The 23,313-nt window shown below is 32.7% G+C and overlaps 2 protein-coding genes across 51 annotated transcripts in view; one reads left to right on the top strand and one right to left on the bottom strand.

The window, feature by feature from the left end:
* LOC127737532 (uncharacterized) overlaps positions 1 to 16,202 on the top strand; it is a 51,995-nt gene extending 35,793 nt beyond the window's left edge. The window contains exons 11-23 of one of the 50 annotated variants that reach the window (XR_007999622.1): positions 1,958 to 3,098; positions 6,934 to 7,879; positions 12,165 to 12,300; positions 12,485 to 12,530; positions 12,758 to 12,987; positions 13,034 to 13,125; positions 13,264 to 13,401; positions 13,494 to 13,539; positions 13,678 to 13,769; positions 13,816 to 13,861; positions 13,908 to 13,953; positions 14,000 to 14,045; positions 14,716 to 16,202. Coding sequence is in view for 2 of the 50 variants with exons in the window: in XM_052248344.1 (XP_052104304.1) it covers positions 1,958 to 3,098; positions 6,934 to 7,879; positions 12,165 to 12,300; positions 12,485 to 12,489 (2,228 nt within the window). In the remaining 48 variants the exon portion in view is untranslated. The other 49 variants (XR_007999638.1, XR_007999621.1, XR_007999637.1 and 46 more) reach the window with 49 other exon arrangements.
* The window catches only part of LOC127737537 (galactosylgalactosylxylosylprotein 3-beta-glucuronosyltransferase 3-like), a 154,906-nt gene that overhangs the window by 84,672 nt on the left and 46,921 nt on the right, over positions 1 to 23,313 (bottom strand). The gene's annotated exons all lie outside the window — the stretch shown is intronic.

Raw genomic sequence — 23,313 nt, 5'->3', positions numbered from 1 at the left:
AATACAGGGTTAGTCCCCAGGGGTCACCCCCACCCCCTGCCATTTAAGAAAGTTCTAATACCTTGTAAGTGGTCAAGATCCCCACCCCTAAACCATATATATTCTGGTTTGTCATGCTAAGATGGTTTGAATGATATACAGGGTTAGTCCCCAGGGGTCATCCCGACCCCCTGCCATTTGAGAAAGTTCTAATATCTTGTAAATGGTCGAGATCCCCACCCCTAAACCATATATATTCTGGTTTGTCATGATAAAGCACATCAGATGAAATACAGGGTTAGTCCCCAGGGGTCACCCCCATCCCCTGCCATTTAAGAAAGTTCTAATATCTTCTAAGTGGTCAAGATCCCCACCCCTAAACCATATATATTCTGGTTTGTCATGCTAAGATGGTTTGAATGATATACAGGGTTATTCCCCAGGGGTCATCCCGACCCCCTGCCATTTAAGAAAGTTCTAATATCTTGTAAATGGTCGAGATCCCCACCCCTAAACTATATATATTCTGGTTTGTCATGATAAAGCACATCAAATGAAATACAGGGTTAGTCCCCAGAGGTCACCCCCACCCCCTGCCATTTAAGAAAGTTCTTATACCTTGTAGGTGGTCAAGATCCCCACCCCTAAACCATATATATTCTGGTTTGTCATGTTAAGATGGTTTGAATGATATACAGGGTTATTCCCCAGGGGTCATCCCGACCCCCTGCCATTTGAGAAAGTTCTAATATCTTGTAAATGGTCGAGATCCCCACCCCTAAACCATATATATTCTGGTTTGTCATGATAAAGCACATCAAATGAAATACAGGGTTAGTCCCCAGGGGTCACCCCCACCCCCTGCCATTTAAGAAAGTTCTAATATCTTCTAAGTGGTCGAGATCCCCACCCCTAAACCATATATATTCTGGTTTGTCATGCTAAGATGGTTTGAATGATATACAGGGTTAGTCCCCAGGGGTCATCCCGACCCTCTGCCATTTAAGAAAGTTCTAATATCTTCTAAGTGGTCAAGATCCCCACCCCTAAACCATATATATTCTGGTTTGTCATGTTCAGATGGTTTGAATGATATACAGGGTTAGTCCCCAGGGGTCATCCCCACCCCCTGCCATTTGAGAAAGTTCTTATATCTTGTAAATGGTCGAGATCCCCACCCCTAAACCATATATATTCTGGTTTGTCATGCCAAGATGATTTGAATGATATACAAGGTTATTCCCCAGGCATCACTAATGCATATAACTTTACTGGACCAAACCAATTTTCACTAGACGTTGCCCAATGTCAGGCGACCCTGGGAATTACGAATTATGGGAGCTTCGTTTGGGAGACTTCGTAACAGCATCCTGTTACAATCATTTCTTGTTGGTATTCAGTTTATAAGCATTGGCACATCTCATTTCCATGGAGAATATTTATCCCCCAGTCATAGTCTATTGACCTTGAAACTTTTGCTTAGTTTACATGTATTAGTTTGCGATTAGATCAGTCAAAGATGAACCACTAATGTTAAGTCAATAATATTTGGTACGCAAATGTAAAGGCATTTGCAAGTCTCATTTTCATGGAGATTATATAGCCCCACCCCCTCATCAGGGCTCATTGACTTTCAAACTTTACATAGTTTACAAGTTAATATTTGTGTTTAGGTTTGTTTAAAGGGAACGACTTATGATAAGTCAATGGTATTTGGTATGCAGTTGTATTAGTATTGGCACATCTCATTTCCATGGAGATTGTTCAGCCCTGTACCTTCAGTCATGGTTCATTGACTTTGAATATTTGCATTACTTGCATGTTAAAGTATTGCTTTTTTAATTTTAACATTTGCATTATCAAAATAACAAAAAGGCGAGACATATCTCTGTGTTAACAGTTTATTTCATATAACTATAATGTTATGGTAGAGATTGGTCATTAAGTCAATGGTATGATTATGTTTTTTGTTTTATAGGGAAACTACAGTCTTGTCCAGGATATCTGACCGTTGATATGTATGACCAGTTTATGGAAGGAAAATTGGCTCATTTCGATGTGTTTGTCAAATGTCCTGTAGAATTTCATTTGACCTTCGACCTGAAGACACCAAATACAGACTTGCCAAATGTGTTTGTTGCTCGGATTAATGATTCTTACATCAGTCACTATGTTTTATTGTCTATGATGCATCCACCATTTTATCCACCTTCAGAGTATCCTCTAACTGAGTCAACAAATCAGTTGTACCAGTTTCCATGGCTACCCATCATTGCTACATTGATCATAACATCCATTGTTTTCTCAGCATTTGTTGCAGCCTTTTTGGTAATCAAAAGACAGCGACCAATTCAAACTCCAGAGGTCAAGAAATACATTAGTCCACAGACGACCACCTATATTGGTGCTAAAGATGATGAGAGAAATGTCAACCAACCTTTGACCTTGACCTTGTTTTCAAAACCAGTTTCAAAACATGTGTCATGTACATTATGTACACTATATATTGTGTATGCCTTTATGTTCACATTTTCGATGTTTTTAGGAGTGTTCTATTTAGTCCAGGGACCTCTTGTTAGTAATTTAACAATTGTATCAAATACTAGTGCAAAAATTCATGAATCTGTTAGCAGTCATATGGCCAAAATCAGTCAATACGAAGACCAGGAACTAGTCAATGCATTCAATGGAACATTTAATCGTATGAGAGCTTGCTCAGCACATCTTAAACAGGATGTAGCAAGAATAGATAAATCCATCAGAAAAAATGTTCAGGATGTTTTAAATAAGTTTTATAGTGGTCAGGGTTTAGTAAAAACTGCTATAGATATTAGCATAACTGAAAAATCAAAACTAATTGCTGATAAATTTCAGAAATTTTTAACTGAAACTGACTCTGTGTTAGATAAACATTTTGATAATACACAGGGAAAGTACATTGAACTTCTTGAGAACTTTAGGGATAATTCATGGCTAAAATTCTCTAAGGAGAGATTTGCTGATCAGCAGTTTATTATGGGAGAGGAGAAGACATTCCAGGGATTGAAGGACTTTATGAAGTGGCTTGAAGTCGATGGTGTGGAACCAGTTCTTAATTTTAAGGACATTATAAAGAATAGGTAAATAAAAACATATCCATATTTCACATTTAAAAAAACTGGACAATTTTTTATAGGAAAAAAAGTAAAAATATAAATATCTCTGTTTTATTAATGGAATATTCTGAAGTGACTGATTTATATTTGAAAATGATAAAATACTAAAGGGGCATTAGCTGAGAAATTTATGTTCACCAATTTGACTCAAATTCTCATATTTGATTTATAGCATACTTAAACATATATCCATATTATAAAAAGTCTAAAACAAACAATTTATGATGCATGGACTCCATAATATGTACCAGCATTTAGTATGTATTTTAGTCTAGATGCCTTTTAATTAACCATGGAGGTGACCTTCGAAGACTGCCGATGGTCATATAAGTATAATCTGATATAAACATTAATATAGATATAAAAAGATAGCGAACACGTCCAATTGGATTTTTCTAGGTCGGTTTGATTTCATTTTATAGGTTAGAAAAATTATGTTAATCATCTTTTTTACTGTATAAGACTGAGTTTTTGTGGATCGAATCAGTCAACCAAATGGTTTACACTTGTTTCAATTTCAATGTTGACATACTTTTCCTTTTGATAGCTGAACATGCCTAATTTAGTGTAACCCATCTCTAGCTAAGGGGTTAAATTGAAGGTCACATGAATACAAATTTAATGTGGTCGAATTATTCACTTGCAAGTGAATAATTCATCATCGATGTTTCTTGCCCCTTTAATATTTCTGTATTGTCAAGTAAATATTCCATAGTGACAAATTTATAGTAGTGAAAATTCCATATGGGCCAATTTATGGTATTAAATAAGTCATACAATATTCTCATATTACCAGTAGTAAATACGGCAAATTACAAATATTCCTAGTGATCAACTATGGTAGTAAATAAGGTAAATGGTAAATATTATCTAATGGCCAACCTATGGTAGAAATTAAGGCAAGAATATAAATATTTATATATTACCATTAGAATTTTCCCTAGTGATTGATTTATATTAATAAAAAGTGAGAAAAAAATATATTTCTATATTACCAAGAAAATATTCCCTGGTGGTCAATTTGATTCAATTTCATTTGCACCAATTTATGGTATAAGATGAAGCAAACATTACATATTTCAATATTGCCAAGTATTAATTCCTAGTGGCCAATTTATGGTAGTAAATCAGGCAAATAGAGTAAAGTACTTCTGTATAACCAAGTAAATATTCCATAGAGACAAAATTGTTGCAGTGAATAAGATATAAAACATTACCAAGAAAGTTATATAATATTTCAATATTACAAAAAAAACGTTATATACTCAGAAATATTTATGTCTATGAATATGAAATTGATTGAAATATAGATTGTGTGACCAGGCATAGCTTACAAGTATCTGACCAGGATTTGTTTTATATTTTGATTTGAATACATTTTAGAAATCATTGGGATTAGCAGTTATATTATACAGCTTCAAAAATGTTCAGGTTGATTTGGTTGATGCAATGATATCAAAACAGAAAGGTGTAGGTAAAGCCTTGTGAAGGGATCTGTATTTTAATAAGATTTTATTCAGTAGAACAGAGCTTTGTCAGATTCTTGTTAGTGAAGTGTGGACAAGGGATCTGTATTTTGATAAGATTTAATCCAGTAGAACAGAGCTTTGTCAGATTCTTACAAGTGAAGCCTTGAAAAGGGATCTGTATTTGATAAGATTTTATTCAGTAGAACAGAGCTTTGTCAGACTCTTAATACATGTAAAACCTTGACAAGGGATCTTTATTTGAATAAGATTTTATTCAGTAGAACAGAGCTTTGTCAGACTCTTAGATGTGAAGCCTTGACAAGGGATCTGTATTTGAATAAGAAATTTTATTCAGTAGAACAGAGCTTTGTCAGATTCTTACAAGTGAAGCCTTGACAAGGGATCTGTATTTTGATAAAATTTTATTCAGTAGAACACAACTTTGTCAGATTCTTACAAGTGAAGCCTTGACAAGGGATCTGTATTTTAATTAAATCTTATTCAGTAGAACAGAACTTTGTCAGATTCTAACAAGTGAACCTTGACAAGGGAACTGTATTTGAATAAGATTTTATTCAGTAGAACAGAGCTTTGTCAGATTCTTACAAGTGAAGCCTTGACAAGGGATCTGTATTTTAATTAAATTTTATTCAGTAGAACAGAGCTTTGTCAGATTCTTACAAGTGAAGCCTTGACAAGGGATCTGTATTTGAATAAGATTATATTCAGTAGAACAGAGCTTTGTCAGACTCTTACATGTGAAACCTTGACAAGGGATCTGTATTTGAATAAGATTTTATTCAGTAGAGCAGAGATTTGTCAGACTCTTACATGTGAAGTCTTGACAAGGGATCTGTATTTGAATAAGATTTTATTCTGTAGAACAGAGATTTGTCAGACTCTTACATGTGAATTCTTGACAAGGGATCTGTATTTGAATTAGATTTTATTCAGTAGAACAGAGCTTTGTCAGATTCTTACAAGTGAAGTCTTGACAAAGGATCTGTATTTTGATAAAATTTTATTTTGTAGAACAGAGCTTTGTCAGATTCTTACAAGTGAAGCCTTGACAAGGGATCTGTATTTGAATAAGAAATTTTATTCAGTAGAACAGAGCTTTGTCAGATTCTTACAAGTGAAGCCTTGACAAGGGATCTGTATTTTGATAAAATTTTATTCAGTAGACCACAACTTTGTCAGATTCTTACAAGTGAAGCCTTGACAAGGGATCTGTATTTTAATTAAATCTTATTCAGTAGAACAGAACCTTGTCAGATTCTAACAAGTGAACCTTGACAAGGGAACTGTATTTGAATAAGATTTTATTCAGTAGAACAGAGCTTTTTCAGATTCTTGTAAGTGAAGCCTTGACAAGGGATCTGTATTTTGATTAAATTTTATTCAGTAGAACAGAGCTTTGTCAGATTCTTACAAGTGAAGCCTTGACAAGGGATCTGTATTTGAACAAGATTTTATTCAGTAGAACAGAGCTTTGTCAGACTCTTACATGTGAAACCTTGACAAGGGATCTGTATTTGAATAAGATTTTATTCAGTAGAACAGAGATTTGTCAGAATCTTACATGTGAAGTCTTGACAAGGGATCTGTATTTGAATAAGATTTTATTCTGTAGAACAGAGATTTGTCAGACTCTTACATGTGAAGTCTTGACAAGGGATCTGTATTTGAATAAGATTTTATTCAGTAGAACAGAGCTTTGTCAGATTCTTACAAGTGAAGCCTTGACAAGGGATCTGTATTTTGATAAAATTTTATTTTATAGAACAGAGCTTTGTCAGATTCTTACAAGTGAAGCCTTGACAAGGGGTCTGTATTTGAATAAGATTTTATTCAGTAGAACAGAGATTTGTCAGACTCTTACATGTGAAGTCTTGACAAGGGATCTGTATTTGAAAAAGATTTTATTCAGTAGAACAGAGCTTTGTCAGATTCTTACATGTGAAGCCTTGACAAGGGAACTGTATTTGAATAAGATTTTATTCAGTAGAACAGAGCTTTGTCAGACTCTTACATGTGAAACCTTGACAAGGGATCTGTATTTGAATAAGATTTTATTCAGTAGAACAGAGCTTTGTCAGACTCTTACATGTGAAGCCTTGACAAGGGATCTGTATTTGAATAAGAGATTTTATTCAGTAGAACAGAGCTTTGTCAGATTCTTACATGTGAAGCCTTGACAAGGGAACTGTATTTGAATAAGATTGTATTCAGTAGATCAGAGCTTTGTCAGATTCTAACAAGTGAAGTGACATAGTTTTTGTATTGAATTTAGATTGCATAAGTATTGATTATAACTGTTTATATTTCAGACTGAAGAAGTCTGTAGAAGAACTTATACCTGCAGGACTACAAGTATCACCTGGAACAGTACTATTGAAAAAGGATCCAGAGTTACCTGTTAACTATAAATCAGAATTCAAATCACAAATTCTAGAGGCTGCAGAAACATTATGGGTTAATACTAACTCATCATCAGACGGAAGGTCTAATGAACCACAGGATGATAAAATGATGTCTAAAGCAAAGATGATCAGTCGTATGAAACAAATTATACTACCAGTTTTCATATGTTTATTTATTATTATGGATGCTTTCATGTTAGGCTATAGATTTGTGTGGTTATGGAAAATATTACGCAAGGCTAAAATGGGAGTGGATATCAAAGTACCTACAGACCATGTGGCTGAAAAAATTCAGTTTTGGCAAACAGGATGTAATAATCGTAAACTAGAACATGCCTCAAAAGAAAATCCTTACAACTTTTATTCAGAAAACAAAGAAGACATGTGGTCCGGTAAAAATGATCCTATTCAATTGTATGCCAATACTGCTCAGAAATCCAAACAGGAAATCCTGAGAGAAATCTGGAATAAAAAACAAAAACAGAAACGTATATCGTACACAGAGAGTACTCCACACTCATTTGTAGCTAGAACTATTTTTACTTTGTCAACTTTTCTTTACAAACATTTAATTGCTCCTATCCTGTGGAGGTTTGTTCTAGTCGGAGCTTTCGTTTTAGTGATTTGTTTAGTTACAAAGGCTACTTCAGACTTGGTTAGCATAGAAACAGCTACATTTCTCATAGACACTAAATCCATCATTCCACAGTTACATAGACAGGTTGACATTACAAATAGTTTATTAATAGATGTTACCTCTGACCTCAACATTATTTTGAAAGAGCACAAAGCATTGGTTGATTCAGAAGTGGCAGCCATTAACCATTTTCTGACCAGTACAATAAATACACAGGTAATTATTAAAATTTCTACACCAAGCAACTTATTGATTGTTTGGTATTTATCAAATTATAATTAAATTCAGCAGAGGTGACTATGAGCTAATAATATGAACAAAGTTGCATGTTTGTACAATTTTAGCTTCTTGGTATTTTCATTATATGAAAGTTTTGGTAATAATTGGATTTCATGTAACTGAAGAGAACAATAGGTTTTAACTTTAACTGTATTTTTTACAACACCAGGCAATGTATGAGTGTGAAAATGCACAAGGGACAGATGTTCATGCAACAACAATTGCAAAAGAAACATGGAAATATTAGCACTTTATTGTAGTACTTTATCTTGACACAAGTGTACTGGCTAAAAGGTCTTCAATGATGAACTTAACTTGTTACGTCTCACAGAATGATTTATATAGCTCCCAACCTCAACTTAAGCCATGCTATTCAATATTCATCAACACCAATTATACATTTCACTCATTACTTCACATATCTAATTATGAATAAAAGAGACTTGCATTAAATGACAATGAGATGGCAACTAAAAAATACATCAGCATGGATTGATTTATTATCATGGGTACACATTTTTGTCGAGCCTGCGACTTTTGTCGCAGAAAGCTCGACTTAGGGATAGTGATCCGGCGGCGGCGGCGTTAGCTAACTTATTAAAAGCTTTATATTTTAGAAGATGGAAGACCTGGATGCTTCATACTTTGTATATGGATGCCTCATGTTACGAAGTTTCCGTCAGTCACATGTCCAATGTCCTTGACCTCATTTTCATGGTTCAGTGACTACTTGAAAAAAAAGTTCAGATTTTTTGTAATGTTAAATTCTCTCTTATTATAAGTAATAGGATAACTATATTTGGTATGTGCGTACCTTGCAAGGTCCTCATGCCTGTCAGACAGTTTTCACTTGACCTCGACCTCATTTCATGGATCAGTGAACAAGGTTAAGTTTTCGTGGTCAAGTCCATATCTCAGATACTATAAGCAATAGGTCTAGTATATTCGGTGTATGGAAGGACTGTAAGGTGTACATGTCCAACTGGCAGGTGTCATCTGACCTTGACCTCATTTTCATGGTTCAGTGGTTATAGTTAAGTTTTTGTGTTGTGGTCTGTTTTTCTTATACTGTATGCAATAGGTCTACTATATTTGGTGTATGGAATGATTGTAAGGTGTACATGTCTAGCTGGCAGGTGTCATCTGACCTTGACCTCATTTTCATGGTTCAGTTGTTATAGTTAAGTTTTTGTGTTTTGGTCTGTTTTTCTTATTCTGTATGCAATAGGTCTACTATATTTGGTGTATGGAATGATTGTAAGGTGTACATGTCTAGCTGGCAGGTGTCTTCTGACCTTGACCTCATTTTCATGGTTCAGTGGTCAAAGTTAAGTTTTTGAGTTTTGGTCTTTTTTTCTAATACTGCATGCAATAGGTCAGCTATATTTGGTGTATGGAATGATTGTAAGGTGTACATGTCTAGCTGGCAAGTGTCATCTTACCTTGACCTCATTTTCATGGTTCAGTGGTCAAAGTTAAGTTTTTGAGTTTTGGTCTTTTTTTTCTAATACTATATGCAATAGTTCAACTATATTTGGTGTATGGAAATATTTTATGATCTATATGTCAGTCACGCAGGTTTTATTTGACCTTGACCTCATTTTCAAGGTTCATTGCTCAGTGTTAAGTTTTTGTGTTTTCATCTGTTTTTCTTAAACTATAAGCAATAGGTCAACTATATTTGTTGTATGGAAGAATTGTTAGCTGTACATGCCTGCCTAGCATGGTTCATCTGACCTTGACCTCATTTTCATGGTTCATTGGTCAATGTTTAGTTCACTTGGTTAATGTTAAGTTTATGTGACATTTGTAATAAAGCTTTATATTTAGGACTATCAACATAATATCAATGATTAGTAAAGAAGGCGAGACATTTCAGCGTGTGCACTCTTGTCATGGATATTTTTTATATGACCGCAAAAAATTTTGCGGTCGTATATTGGTATCACGTTGTCGTCGTCAGTATCTGAAGACATTTGGTTTCGGACAAAAACTTAAGTAAATGTAAATAGAAATTTATGAAATTTAAACACAAGGTTTATAACCACAAAAGGAAGGTTGGGATTGATTTTGGGGATTATAGTCCTAACAGTTTAGGAATTAGGGGCCCAAATAAGCATTTTTCTAGTTTCCAGACAATAACTTGTGGAACGGTGTATGGATCTCTCTGAAATTATACCACAAGTTTCCATACCACAAAAGTATGGTTAGGATTGGCTTTGGCGGGTTATGACTCAAACCGTTTAGGAATTTAATAGGGGCAAAAAAGGGGGAAAACAAGGGTTTCCTGGGTAATGGACAATTAAAAAAAGTACAATGTTATGTTTGGATTACCTCCCTTACACTGCTTTTAAATTATGTATAAATAAATGTTGTATTGTCTTGCAGTGATAGCTGTCAATTTATTTTTATTCATATATTGGTATGAATTTGGCGTCGTCGACGTCATCGTCCGAAGACACATTGGTTTTTAGCACTCTAACTTTAGTTTAAGTGAATGGATCTCTATGAAATTTTACCATAAGGTTCAATACCACAAAAGGAAGGTTGGGATTGATTTTGGGGGTTATGGTACCAACAGTACCAACAGTTAAGGAATTAGGGGCCAAAAATAAGCATTTTTGTAACTTCTAGACATGACTTGTGTGTTAGTGTATGGATCTCTCTGACATTGTACCACAAGGTTCCATATCAAAAAGGGAATGCTGGGATTGAGTTTGGGGGTAATTGCCCAAAACGTTTAGGAATAAGAGGCCAAAAAGGAGCCAAAAATAAGCATTTTTCTAGTTTCCAGACAATAACTTGTGTTCAAGTGTATGGATCTCTCTGAAATTGTACTGCAAGGTACCATACCACAAAGGGAAGGCTGGGATTGATTTTGGGGTAATTGCCTCAAAATTTTTGGAATTAGGGGCCAAAAAGGGGCAAAAAACAAGCATTTTTCTAGTTCAGGACAATAACTTGTGTGTAAGTGTATGGATCTTTATGAAATTGTACTACAAGGTTCCATATCACAAAGGGAAAGCTGGGTTTGCGTTTGCAGGTAATTGCCCTAAACGTTTAGGAATTTGGGGCCAAAAAGGGGCCTAAAAACAAGCATTTTTCTAGTTTCCAGACAATAACTTGTGTTCAAGTGTATGGATCTCTCTGAAATTGTACTGCAAGGTACCATACCACAAAGGGAAGGCTGGGATTGAGTTTGGGGGTGATGAATCATAAGGGGGTTCAAAACATTTGGGGGAGGGATTTTTTTTTCTTTAAAATTTTCCATTCTAAATTGGTTATTTCTGATTTATATATAAAAGCAAATAATAATGATATGGTTTGAATAGGTAAATTAAAAAAATTTAAGTTCTTAGACCACATTCATTCTGTGTCAGAAACCTATGCTGTGTCAAATATTTAATCACAATCCAAATTCAGTGCTGTATCAAGCTTGAATGTTGTGTCCATACTTGCCCCAACTGTTCAGGGTTCGACCTCTGCGGTCGTATCAAGCTGCGCCCAGCGGAGCATTTTATTAGAAGTAACTGTTTAAAAATGTTGATTAAGGAATATTAATTTTAGCCATGATTATGTATGTCATTTTCTATTTTAAGACTTTTATGATGTATTTAAATGGGAAATTATGGTTGCAAACTCCATTGGAAATTTTAATTGAGATTAAGACCATATCTTGAGGGAAAGAATTATTTTGGGGAAAAGGGGAGGGGAGGTGAAAAAAAAATTGGGGGGGGTGGGGGGGGAACAATTTCTTCAGATATTTTTTTTTTTTGCAAAAACAAGGGGGGGTAAACAATTTTTTTTGGGGGGGGGTCAATTCGCAACAGCATAGTGTATTGCACAAAAGCAAAAAATCATATAACCAATTCTAAGTTCTTTGACTACAGTTATTCTGTGTCAGAAACCTATTATGTGTCAAATATTTAGTTACAATCCAAATTCAGACCTGTATCAAGCGCGAATATTGTGTCCATTTTTGCCCCAAATGTTCAGCGTTGGACCTCTGCGGTCCTATCCATCTGCGCTCCGCGAAGCAATTTATTTTCCTTGGACTTCCAAAAGACTGCATACAATCCTGTATATTTATACATCCTTGAACACAAAATCAACAAAAATTTGTACCCCACAAATAATAATGATTCAACAGTAATATAAATATAACCAAATATAAACATCGTTATTTTATGGAATTTTTATAAACTGGAATAAACTTTTGTAGAATGAAGTATTACAACTGATACTATCAGACCTCTGTTCCATGACTCATACAGATATTTGTAGTCCATCATTACTGAGGGTCCAAGAGCTGATAACATCTTGTAATTTTTTACCAGTTACATCATCACCATTTAAAGGTTAGTTTTATAGTAGAAGGGAACATTACATCATCATCATTTAAAGGTTAATTTTATAGTAGAAGGGAACATTACATCATCACCATTTAAAGGTTAGTTTTATAGTAGAGGAGAACATTACATCATCACCATTTAAAGGTTAGTTTTATAGTAGAGGGGAACATTACATCAACACCATATACAGGTTAGTTTTATAGTAGAGGAGAACATTACATCATCACCATTTAAAGGTTAGTCTTATAGTAGAGGTGAACATTACATCATCACCATTTAAAGGTTAATTTTATAGTAGAAAGGAACATTACATCATCACCATTTAAAGGTTAATTTTATAGTAGAAGGGAACATTACATCATCATCATTTAAAGGTTAGTTTTATAGTAGAAGGGAACATTACATCATCATCATTTGAAGGTTATTTTAAAGAGGGGAACATTCTGTACATCACCATTTAAAGGTTAGTTTTATAGTACAGGAGAACATTACATCATCACCATTTAAAGGTTAGTTTTATAGTAGAGGAGAACATTACATCATCACCATTTAAAGGTTAGTTTTATAGTAGAAGGGAACATTACATCATCACCATTTAAAGGTTAGTTTTATAGTAGAGGAGAACATTACATCATCACCATTTAAAGGTTAGTTTTATAGTAGAAGGGAACATTACATCATCACCATTTAAAGGTTAGTTTTATAGTAGAGGCGAACATTACATTATCACCATTTAAAGGTTAATTTTATAGTAGAGGGGAACATTACATCATCATCATTTAAAGGTTAGTTTTATAGTAGAGGCGAACATTACATCATCACCATTTAAAGGTTAGTTTTATAGTAGAGGCGAACATTACATCATCACCATTTAAAGGTTAATTTTATAGTAGAGGCGAACATTACATCATCACCATTTGAAGGTTAATTTTATAGTAGAGGCAAACATTACATCATCACCATTTAAAGGTTAATTTTATAGTAGAGGCGAACATTACATCATCACCATTTAAAGGTTAGTTTTATAGTAGAGGCGAACATTACATCATCACCATTTAAAGGTTAGTTTTATAGTAGAGGCGAACATTACATCATCACCATTTAAAGGTTAGTTTTATAGTAGAGGCGAACATTACATCATCACCATTTAAAGATTAGTTTTATAGTAGAGGCGAACATTACATCATCACCATTTAAAGGTTAGTTTTATAGTAGAGGCGAACATTACATCATCACCATTTAAAGGTTAGTTTTATAGTAGAGGCGAACATTACATCATCACCATTTAAAGGTTAGTTTTATAGTAGAGGCGAACATTACATCATCACCATTTAAAGGTTAATTTTATAGAAGAAGGGAACATTACATCATCATCATTTAAAGGTTAGTTTTATAGTAGAAGGGAACATTACATCATCACCATTTAAAGGTTATTTTTATAGTAGAGGAGAACATTACATCATCACCATTTAAAGGTTAGTTTTATAGTTGAGGCAAACATTACATCATCACCATTTAAAGGTTAGTTTTATAGTAGAGGCGAACATTACATCATCACCATTTAAAGGTTAATTTTATAGTAGAAGGGAACATTACATCATCATCATTTAAAGGTTAGTTTTATAGTAGAAGGGAACATTACATCATCATCATTTAAAGGTTAGTTTTATAGTAGAGGAGAACATTACATCAACACCATATAAAGGTTAGTTTTATAGTAGAGGCGAACATTACATCATCACCATTTAAAGGTTAGTTTTATAGTAGAAACATTACATCATCACCATTTAAAGGTTAGTCTTATAGAAGAAGGGAACATTACATCATCACCATTTAAAGGTTAGTTTTATAGTAGAGGAGAACATTACAAGGTAACAATGTTACCTTTCCTTGAATCTGGGATGCAATTGCAATGTTTGAGTTAAAGTTTGTTGGTTTCCTATCACTGTCTCAAAAAAAAGGTCAAAATTTTGTTCAATTTTTCCCTTTTGACATGATTCAGAAAAATCACATATTTCCTCCAAGTCAGATGATATATTACACTACACATCTAATAATTCATACACTCATGACAAAATTTCTAATTTCCAACGTTATGACATCTTTTCTCCATGACTTCATTCAATTTTATCACAAATGACTAAATAAGTCAGAGGATAAAGAATGCATAGGTTCTACAACCAGAGAAAACAGGATTTCTTTTATAATTTTTGACCAAAAAAAATGTTTTTGGGTTGGAAGCAAGGCATATAATTGTTTATTGCCTTAAGTAACTTAAAACAAGGCACACCACAAACATAGTTTGATTTCAACTAAAGAGATTAATGTTACCATATGCTTCTCAACAAAGGACAAGTGCTTACATTATGTATACTGCAAAAAACCTTATTTTATTAATGTATTTATACATTTATTTTTCAGAAATGGATGAAGGATTATTTGTGCATTATTTACATTCAGAGTTAGTTCCCCTTGTTAGTACATTAAGACAGATTTTGTTAAACACATGTTACATATTATTTGTGTATGCCTGTCTCATGCTTATATGTCACATGCTCATCCGTATTGTGATTTTCTATCTGATCAAGAAAGGCCAACTTCCAAAAGCCATGATTTATCTTGTGTCTAACACTAATGACTGCTGGAAAGTGAACGAGGGCAGTAATACTAAGTCTATGTATCGTAGTAACTCATGTATAGAGAGTTGTGAGAGTGGAGTAGTAGGGGATATTGAAGATCATAGAGAGTCTAATATGTGAAGCAGGTCATGTGATCAAAATGTGAATGTTAGATCCAGTCGTGTGATCTGAATGTAAAATGGCTGAAATGTGAAGCATTTAGCATGAAATAAGCATTGAATCATGGTAAAATGTGAAGTATTAAGCAAACGAAAAGTACTGAATCATGGTGAAATGTAAATCCTTCTATTGCTGTTGTTCAAAGGTGAAGACAGAAGTAATTTATGAGCGTAGTACAAAAAACTGAAATATGAATATATACGATACGATACGATAAAAATGAAAAATCCGGGCAGATATTTAAAACTTGTCAGACATATTAAACTAGGGAGTTTCTGAAAAGGTTGTCAAATAGGTGATTTTTAGAGAGAGACCTGAAGAAGAAAAAATTGAAGAAGAAACTAAGATGAATTTAATGGAGCAAAATACCCAGAACTTTTTCAATCAAGATACTCAATATAATCAGCTTTCATTGATAATGATAATATTGATTTAATCTTTATGAGCAAAATTTATTGAGCACTAGAAGTTTGTGTTCAACGTGAAAAAACAATTTGTGAAAATTATTTTAAAGCATTTTTGTGCTGAATTTTTGTTTTCTTATTAAAATGCAAAAATATGTGCATCTAGAAATATAAAGTTTAAAAGTAATGGTGCAGCTTTTATATTACATATATCAGCTTTCAATACTTTGTCAAAATATTTAAGTAGCTTTTTATATTATTAAAATTACAGATGCATTAAAACAGGTAACAGGATTGATTACAAGTAGTCCTTGGCATGATAACTGATGAATAACTTACCAAAGGTCCACACAAGTTTTATGTACATGTTGATTATGAAATTAAGTATGGTATATTGTTGTTCATTTGTCTATCTTATTGAAATATGAGTCAATTTATCCTTTGAACAGCCATATAATTAAAAGTTATTGTCACATAGGTTAAAGGTCAATGAGACACAAAAATTCAAAATACATCTAGAGATCATCCTCAGACAAGAAAACATGCTTTATTGATAAATAAATCAGGTTATAGGTTCGAAGTTGGTGTTTAATGTTAATTTATGTCAACAACAATTGTGAGTCATGTGACCAGAACTTGTCATAATATTTATTTAACTGTTGTGATATTTGTTAAGTTTGTGATACTTTAATAAATGTGTAGCTTATCTATTTTTTTATTGATTAAGATGTAGAAACAAGGGTGGCCAGGGATTCATGTCTCTATGAAATATAAAACAGTATCGGGAAGGGTAAAAAATGAAATGGTTTGAATATTAAAAGACAATGTTGGGGTAAACATCAATAGAGCAGCGAGCCAACATGTTAAACATAATAGACATTTCACCAAAAATATGAGAGAAAAAATGTGAGTTAAACATAAATGAGACAGCTAATCAATGACACAATAAACAAAAAGACCACCAGAGGTCAACATAGGGTCCTCAACAATAGACAGTATTACAATTGGTCAAGCTCTACATAGACCTAAGTCCAAAAAAAGCAGTGAATGAGTTTAAAAAACATATCAAAGAACTATTATCAACACAAAATTCTCAAAAATACAAAATGAAATTGTACCAAAAAAACAGAAAACATAAAAGAAAAACAATTATTGAACTATCAACAAGTACAGGACTTCGGCACCCAGGTCCGAAGACATTTCGGCACAGTTTCGGGGCATCAAGACATTTCGGGACCAAGAAAATTCGGCACCACATTTTTTCTCCATATTTTCCTGAATTTCCAGAATTTTTACAGTAATATCAAAATCCTTAAATAAAATATGCAAAATAAATTTGATAATCATGATTAATTGTAGTTTTGCATTAATCAATATTTTATGTAAGTTTCGGTGCGTTACGTTTGTGCGAATTTGTCCTACGTTTGCGTGAAAAAAAATCCACATTTGCTTGAAATTTACCTGTTGAAAATCCACTATGTTTGCGCAGATTAATTAAAATAATATATAAAAAGAAATCCTTGACTTTTTTATAAACAAACTATGATTGCCGAAATTAAATAAATTTACTTTTAATTATTTTAAAAATTTGTTTTAGCCACAAAACATACCAACAATGGGCAAGAGTATTTTCAAAACCATTACATTGAACAGGTTTGCTCTACTCATCCAGCATCTACACCTCCATTGAGATTATACAGCAAGTTCAGGCTACTACTTACATAAGAATTCGCGGTAGCGATAACCAAGCTCTTGTAAAGCGCAAAGACAAAGACAAAATTCAGTTTACTGTTCAACAATTTTTGAAGTTTCAAACTGGGGAATTTCCCGCCAACGTTATCTGAAATGGCTAGAGTACATGTACCAGACAAAGACTGATTTATGGAGGTTCTTGTAGATATCATATACATGTATACTGTGTTTTATTCATGACTGTATACTTTGAATGTTCCTTTCCAGGATATTCACTGTATTTTATTCAAAACTTTTCTTTTACGTAAATGTAGGGTTTTTTAATTTTTATATAAACAAATAAAGACTTCTTTCATATATATATTTATTAATATAAGAAATAAGAAGATGTAGTATGATTGCCAATTTATGTTCAAAACAATAAACGAAAAACAAATATGATAAACAACAACCAACGAGATAACTAATTTTCCTAAAACAAAAACGTAAAATTCAGGTTATTCTCAGGATTAAATCCAAGGTAAAAACTCAAGTAAATTGCAGGTAAATTCGCCTAACGTAATGCTTGTCATATTCAAATTCTCGCAAATGTAGGTCGCCCTTAAGTTTATAATGGGTTTTGATAATTTCTCAATGAAGATCAAAAGTGTACACTTTGTGTTTGTAGCTTGGGTTATCGTTTGATCCTTACATCTCTAAAGACAACAAAATACATGAAAACTATATTTTATTGTTTTAACATTACAAGCCATACGCATAAAATGCATCATGTGTTTTATTAATTAAATACTTGAAAACCATCGGAATAAAACTGTGCATTACATACTAGTATATGCATGATGAAGTCTATAATCTCCTTGAAATCAATATCCATGCATGAAGAATACACACAAATGAGACAGCAACCCAAACGACTAAGCTGCAATACAGTCTTCACCAATAAACATCAAAAAGAATAAACCACTTCATAAGATACTTCATCTAAGATACCATATACAATAATGTCGTAGAACTTTAAAAATTCAATAGGTAATTGTAAAAACAGTAGAAAATATTTGCTATATTTACACTAAACTTGCAAATTGAGGTCATGCATACAAACCTACATCAGTCCCATGTAATTTTAATTGTGTATTCAACATATTTTGAACAAGGATTTAATAAGGTCTGAAAGCTAATAACACAAGGTTGATTTAATCTTTATGAGGTGCCGATTTGTCTTGGTGCCAAAGTGTCTTTCTCGGGTGCCGAACGGTATCTAGAATTCCTAGACTACAGGCTCCTGGCTTCAGTAGAACAGGCACCAAAAGAATGTAGAGGGGATAATTCATAGACAAGTTTGTGAGCCCTCACCCCTTCCCTAACCTGGAACAGTGGTGTAACAACACAACATAAAAACGAACTGATTGTTAAAAGCAGATGTAACGGCTTTAGTCATATTGGTACTAAGCACAAAAACTAACAAAATAACAAAAGGCACTAAGTACCAATCTAAGAGTACTCCCTTTAACTGTAAGCTAGTTTAAAGTCCAATTTCCATTGATAATTAGACCCTGTTTAATGAATAATCAAGACAAGACAAATACTTTATTAAAGTCTCACCTTATGTACATACATATAAAACATAGACATATATAAAAGGTAAACAACAGCGTATTCATAAGCCACTCTAAAAAGAGTTATGAGAGACTGATTAAAAACGGCAGCAGTCCTTTTTGCGCCAATTACTATTTTCCAGGGGTATCATTTGCGCCAAATTTTGTTTTCCAAATGTATCAATTGCGCCAATGTTCGGAACTCATTTGCGCCAATTTACCTGTACACATATCTATCATAAATATCAATGATTAATACATATTTATTCTCATTTTTGGCTTAAAAAGTATCATATGTTCGGAGATATCTCACCATGAAGATGAGCATCTGGAGAGAAATGACTTAAAATGCATTAGACAGTCCATTTACAGAGAGAGAAGCAAACTTATTGATTTGCTGAATATTTAATACAAGATATGCCAAAAGAGAAGAAAATAGAAGCTTTTGCTGATTATGTTTTAGCCACATATGTTGATGACACAGTGCTTTGTTCCCTGTTTCATCCTTCAATGTTTGTCATTTTGGACAATAAAATGAAGTTACAAGCTACTACATACATTAAATTGGGACGTACCCATGCAGCAGCAGTAAGAAGAAAGTATGTTTCAGGAAGGAAACATGTGCCGTGTAAACTGCCGGTTTAAGTCCGAATAAAGGAGGAGGGAAGTCATTTTTCTTCTAATTAGCGCAAACGTATGTTTTATTTTTGGCGCAAATGATACCATGTAATTTTAAAACAAGTGGCGCAAACGTAGCATTGGAGAAAAAAGTTGTGGCGCAAAAGGACGCATTTTTGGCGCAAACGGATCTCTCCCTTAAAAACACATATACATTAAAGAAATGTATATACAAGCATTAAACCTGTTTGTTATATAGACATATATAAAAGGTAAACAACAGCTTATACATAATCCATTCTAAAAGGAGTAATGAGAAAATGATTAAAACATTTTAACATAAAAGAAATGTATATACAAGCATTAAACATATAAAACACTTTTTCTTTTTAATAATATATCGTGGCAGATTTTGGCAGTGTAAAATTGCATATCATCATTATTAAACATAAATATAAGTTTTTCATCATCAAAACATGGAAGTATTATATTGACTTTATTATATTCATTTTACTTCCATGATCAAACATATTCATAAAACTATCGTCAAAGTGACTAGCGCGATTAAAAAGTCTATCACGTAAATCTGCATATATTGGACATTGCAATAACACACGTTTTTCATTTTCAATTGCATTACAATTAAAGCACAACCTTTTCTCTAAACAAATATTCTCATATCTCCCCGTTTCTATTCGAATAGGTGCGACGCCACACCGAAATTTAGACATATCACTCATGTATTTACCAGGCATATTTTTAATCAAATAATTCTCAACACCATATATACATTTAAATTCTCTGTAAGTTCGTAATGTAATTGTATCATAAGACATCAATTTTCTTAACCAATCCTGCTTAAAATTTTCAAATAATACATTTTCGATATCTTTTATATCACTCTTACTTAAAATATAATTAGTATTGCATAAATAATTCATACCAAGACTTATAAATTTGGCATTTACTCTAAATTGCCAATTTTTTATTTTACCCTTTCGATAGGAATTACTCCATAAAAAAACTTTGTTATTTAACCTCTCATCACACATTTTTAATCGTGACCAGTTTCTAAATACACAAGACTATTGTTTAATACTACAAAGCATCCATCCCATATCACCATATAATGACAGATTAGGTGTATATTTACCGACACCCATAAAAAGCGCATGGATCTATTCTTCAAACTATTAATACATGATAAATCCTTCGTACCCCATATGGCAGCACCATATTCAATTACAGACCAAACTAGTGAATCAAAAAGTTTTATAAATGTAGAGTACTGAAAACCTCCATTTGCTTTACACTTGGATATTAACAACCCTAATGATCTACTAGCGGATTTTGCCACCGCTTTTGCCATATCATCATATCTCAAAAATTCAGTAAAAAGTAAACCAAGATAATTATATTGAGATACAGTATCTATTTTGTTACCATTAAATAAAAATGGAAAAGTAGTTCTAGGCACAGATTGTGTTCTAAAATGTACAATGTTTGACTTATCTGAATTAACTGGCATATCATTTTTATTGCACCATGTATTGAGTGTATCTAACAGTTTTTGTAAATCATTTTCATTTTCAGTTTAAAAAACAACACCATCTGCAGACAATAATATACAAACTTTATCATTATCAATATTAATACCAATATTTAACCTTTTAATATCCTCAATTAGATCATTAATAAGAATTGAGAACAATAATGGGGATAATATACACCCTTATTTTAAGCCACATTTTACGTTAAACCAATCAATAAAATTACCGTTAATCTTAACACAAGACTGAACATTTCTATACAATGAATGTATTGCCTGCAGCATTTTCGAACTTATTCCTAAAGACTGTAGTTTACAAAACAATAAATCTCTATTAATCCAATCATAGGCCTTATCAATCAGTACACAGTCAACAGATTAAGAATAAGGACGTCATAAGCAGTCTGAGTAAAAAGTATAACACAGCCAATGGATTAAGTATAAGGACGTCATAAGCAGTCTGAGTAAAAAGTATAACACAGCCAATGGATTAAGTATAAGGACGTCATAAGCAGTCTGAGTAAAATGTATAACACAGCCAATGGATTAAGTATAAGGACGTCATAAGCAGTCTGATTAAAAAGTATAACACAGCCAATGGATTAAGTATAAGGACGTCATAAGCAGTCTGAGTAAAATGTATAACACAGCCAATGGCTTAAGTATAAAGACATCATATGCACTTCGAGAAAAGTATGGCACAGTCAATGGATTAAGTATAAATGTAACAGTAAAAGTTCGGTCCGGTAGTAAAATTTATCCGCCAGACTTTTTTCCTAGGTAATCAAGTCCGTGACCATATTTAATAGGAATGTAAGTCCCTGTATAAATTTTGCTAGGAAAATAAGTCCATAGCTAGTAAAATATGTCTGGTACTTATTTTCCTAGGATTATATATCTGTATTCTTATTTTTTCTATGAAAAAAGTCACTTAAAAATTTTATTTCTTAAGACATTCTTTAAATTAATCAATATTAAAATTAAGAAAGGAACATTTGCAATTATGTACATAATAAAAATCTGTGATATCAATTTTCCTAGGCAAAAAGTCCGTTTAATTATTAAAAAAAAGCACCCATATTTTAATGAAATAGTGAAAGATTAATGCACAACTGTTAAACAATTTAGAAACATATAACAATTAAAAATTCTACTGTTTACATGTAAAATATTTCTTTCATTACAAAATTTCAATATCACACACCGTATCAACCCTCAACCAGTATAATCCCTCGAGCAGAGCTCTTGGGATTTGATGATGTCTCGGATTGATACGGATGTGATATTGAAAAATCCATATAATATTCTCTATCTACAATTCGTGATAACGATTTTGATTCATGATATAGAATTCAAATTATATTTTTGGGAGGTCCTAAATGCCCAATGGGCTTCCGTATAAAATTTAAATACTAATGTTAATATGTATAGCAAAATAAAATCTTGTGATTTTTATATACCAACGAATTATCAGATTGTCCCCATGTAATGTTAGAGTAAGACAAGGGGGAAATGAATCCCTTTTCAGGATACTTTTTTCTTCATATATAAATGATTAAGAAGAATTTCTAAAATACAAAAACATAAATGGACCGAAAACTTTAACAGATGAATTAGAAACTGAACTTGATAATTATCTTACACTTTGGGTTTTTTTTTGTACGCAGCTGATAACGTTTGGGTATCAGAGTCGCAAAATGAATTACAAAAGCAACTGGACGTTTTGTATGGGCTGAATATTTTGAATTGTGGAAATTGAAATTGAATGTACAAACAAGTCAAATTGTAATTCTCTCAAAAAGTAAATTACATAATATATTTGAGTTAAAATATAATAACATTGTACTAGAAATAGTTAATGAGTTCACATATCTTGGTGTCTTATTCTAAAGAACAGGAAGTATAAGGCTAAACACACAAACAAATTAACCAATGTGTGTTATGTACGAAGTTAATAGAAAAGCTTTCTGTTAAACGTCAACTAGAATTATTCGAAAAGATTGTTACACCCATTTTATAGTATGGCTGTGAAGTATGAGGTTTGGGTAATAATAGGGTTCATATGAAATTCTGTAAACTTTGCTGAAGGTTGGTTTTTTTTCGTTGATATATGGAGAAATGGGCAGATATCCTTTGGAAATCGGTATTAAAATCCGTATAATTGATAATTGCATGGACAAAATTATTATCTGGAATACAAGAAAAAATCCCTGCAGTTTTATATAAGTTTTCATCGTATAAATATAGAAATGATATAAAATGTAAAATCAATACTAAATGATTGTTGACCAGATCAAACAGACTAGTGTCCCTCTATTCTTGTGTAAAATAAAAATAGAGGGGCATTCAGTCAAAAATTACTG

Source organism: Mytilus californianus, unplaced genomic scaffold (assembly GCF_021869535.1).
Source record: "Mytilus californianus isolate M0D057914Y unplaced genomic scaffold, xbMytCali1.0.p SCAF_4, whole genome shotgun sequence".
NCBI classification, from domain to species: domain Eukaryota; kingdom Metazoa; phylum Mollusca; class Bivalvia; order Mytilida; family Mytilidae; genus Mytilus; species Mytilus californianus.
This window is presented reverse-complemented; position numbering and strand designations above follow the sequence as displayed.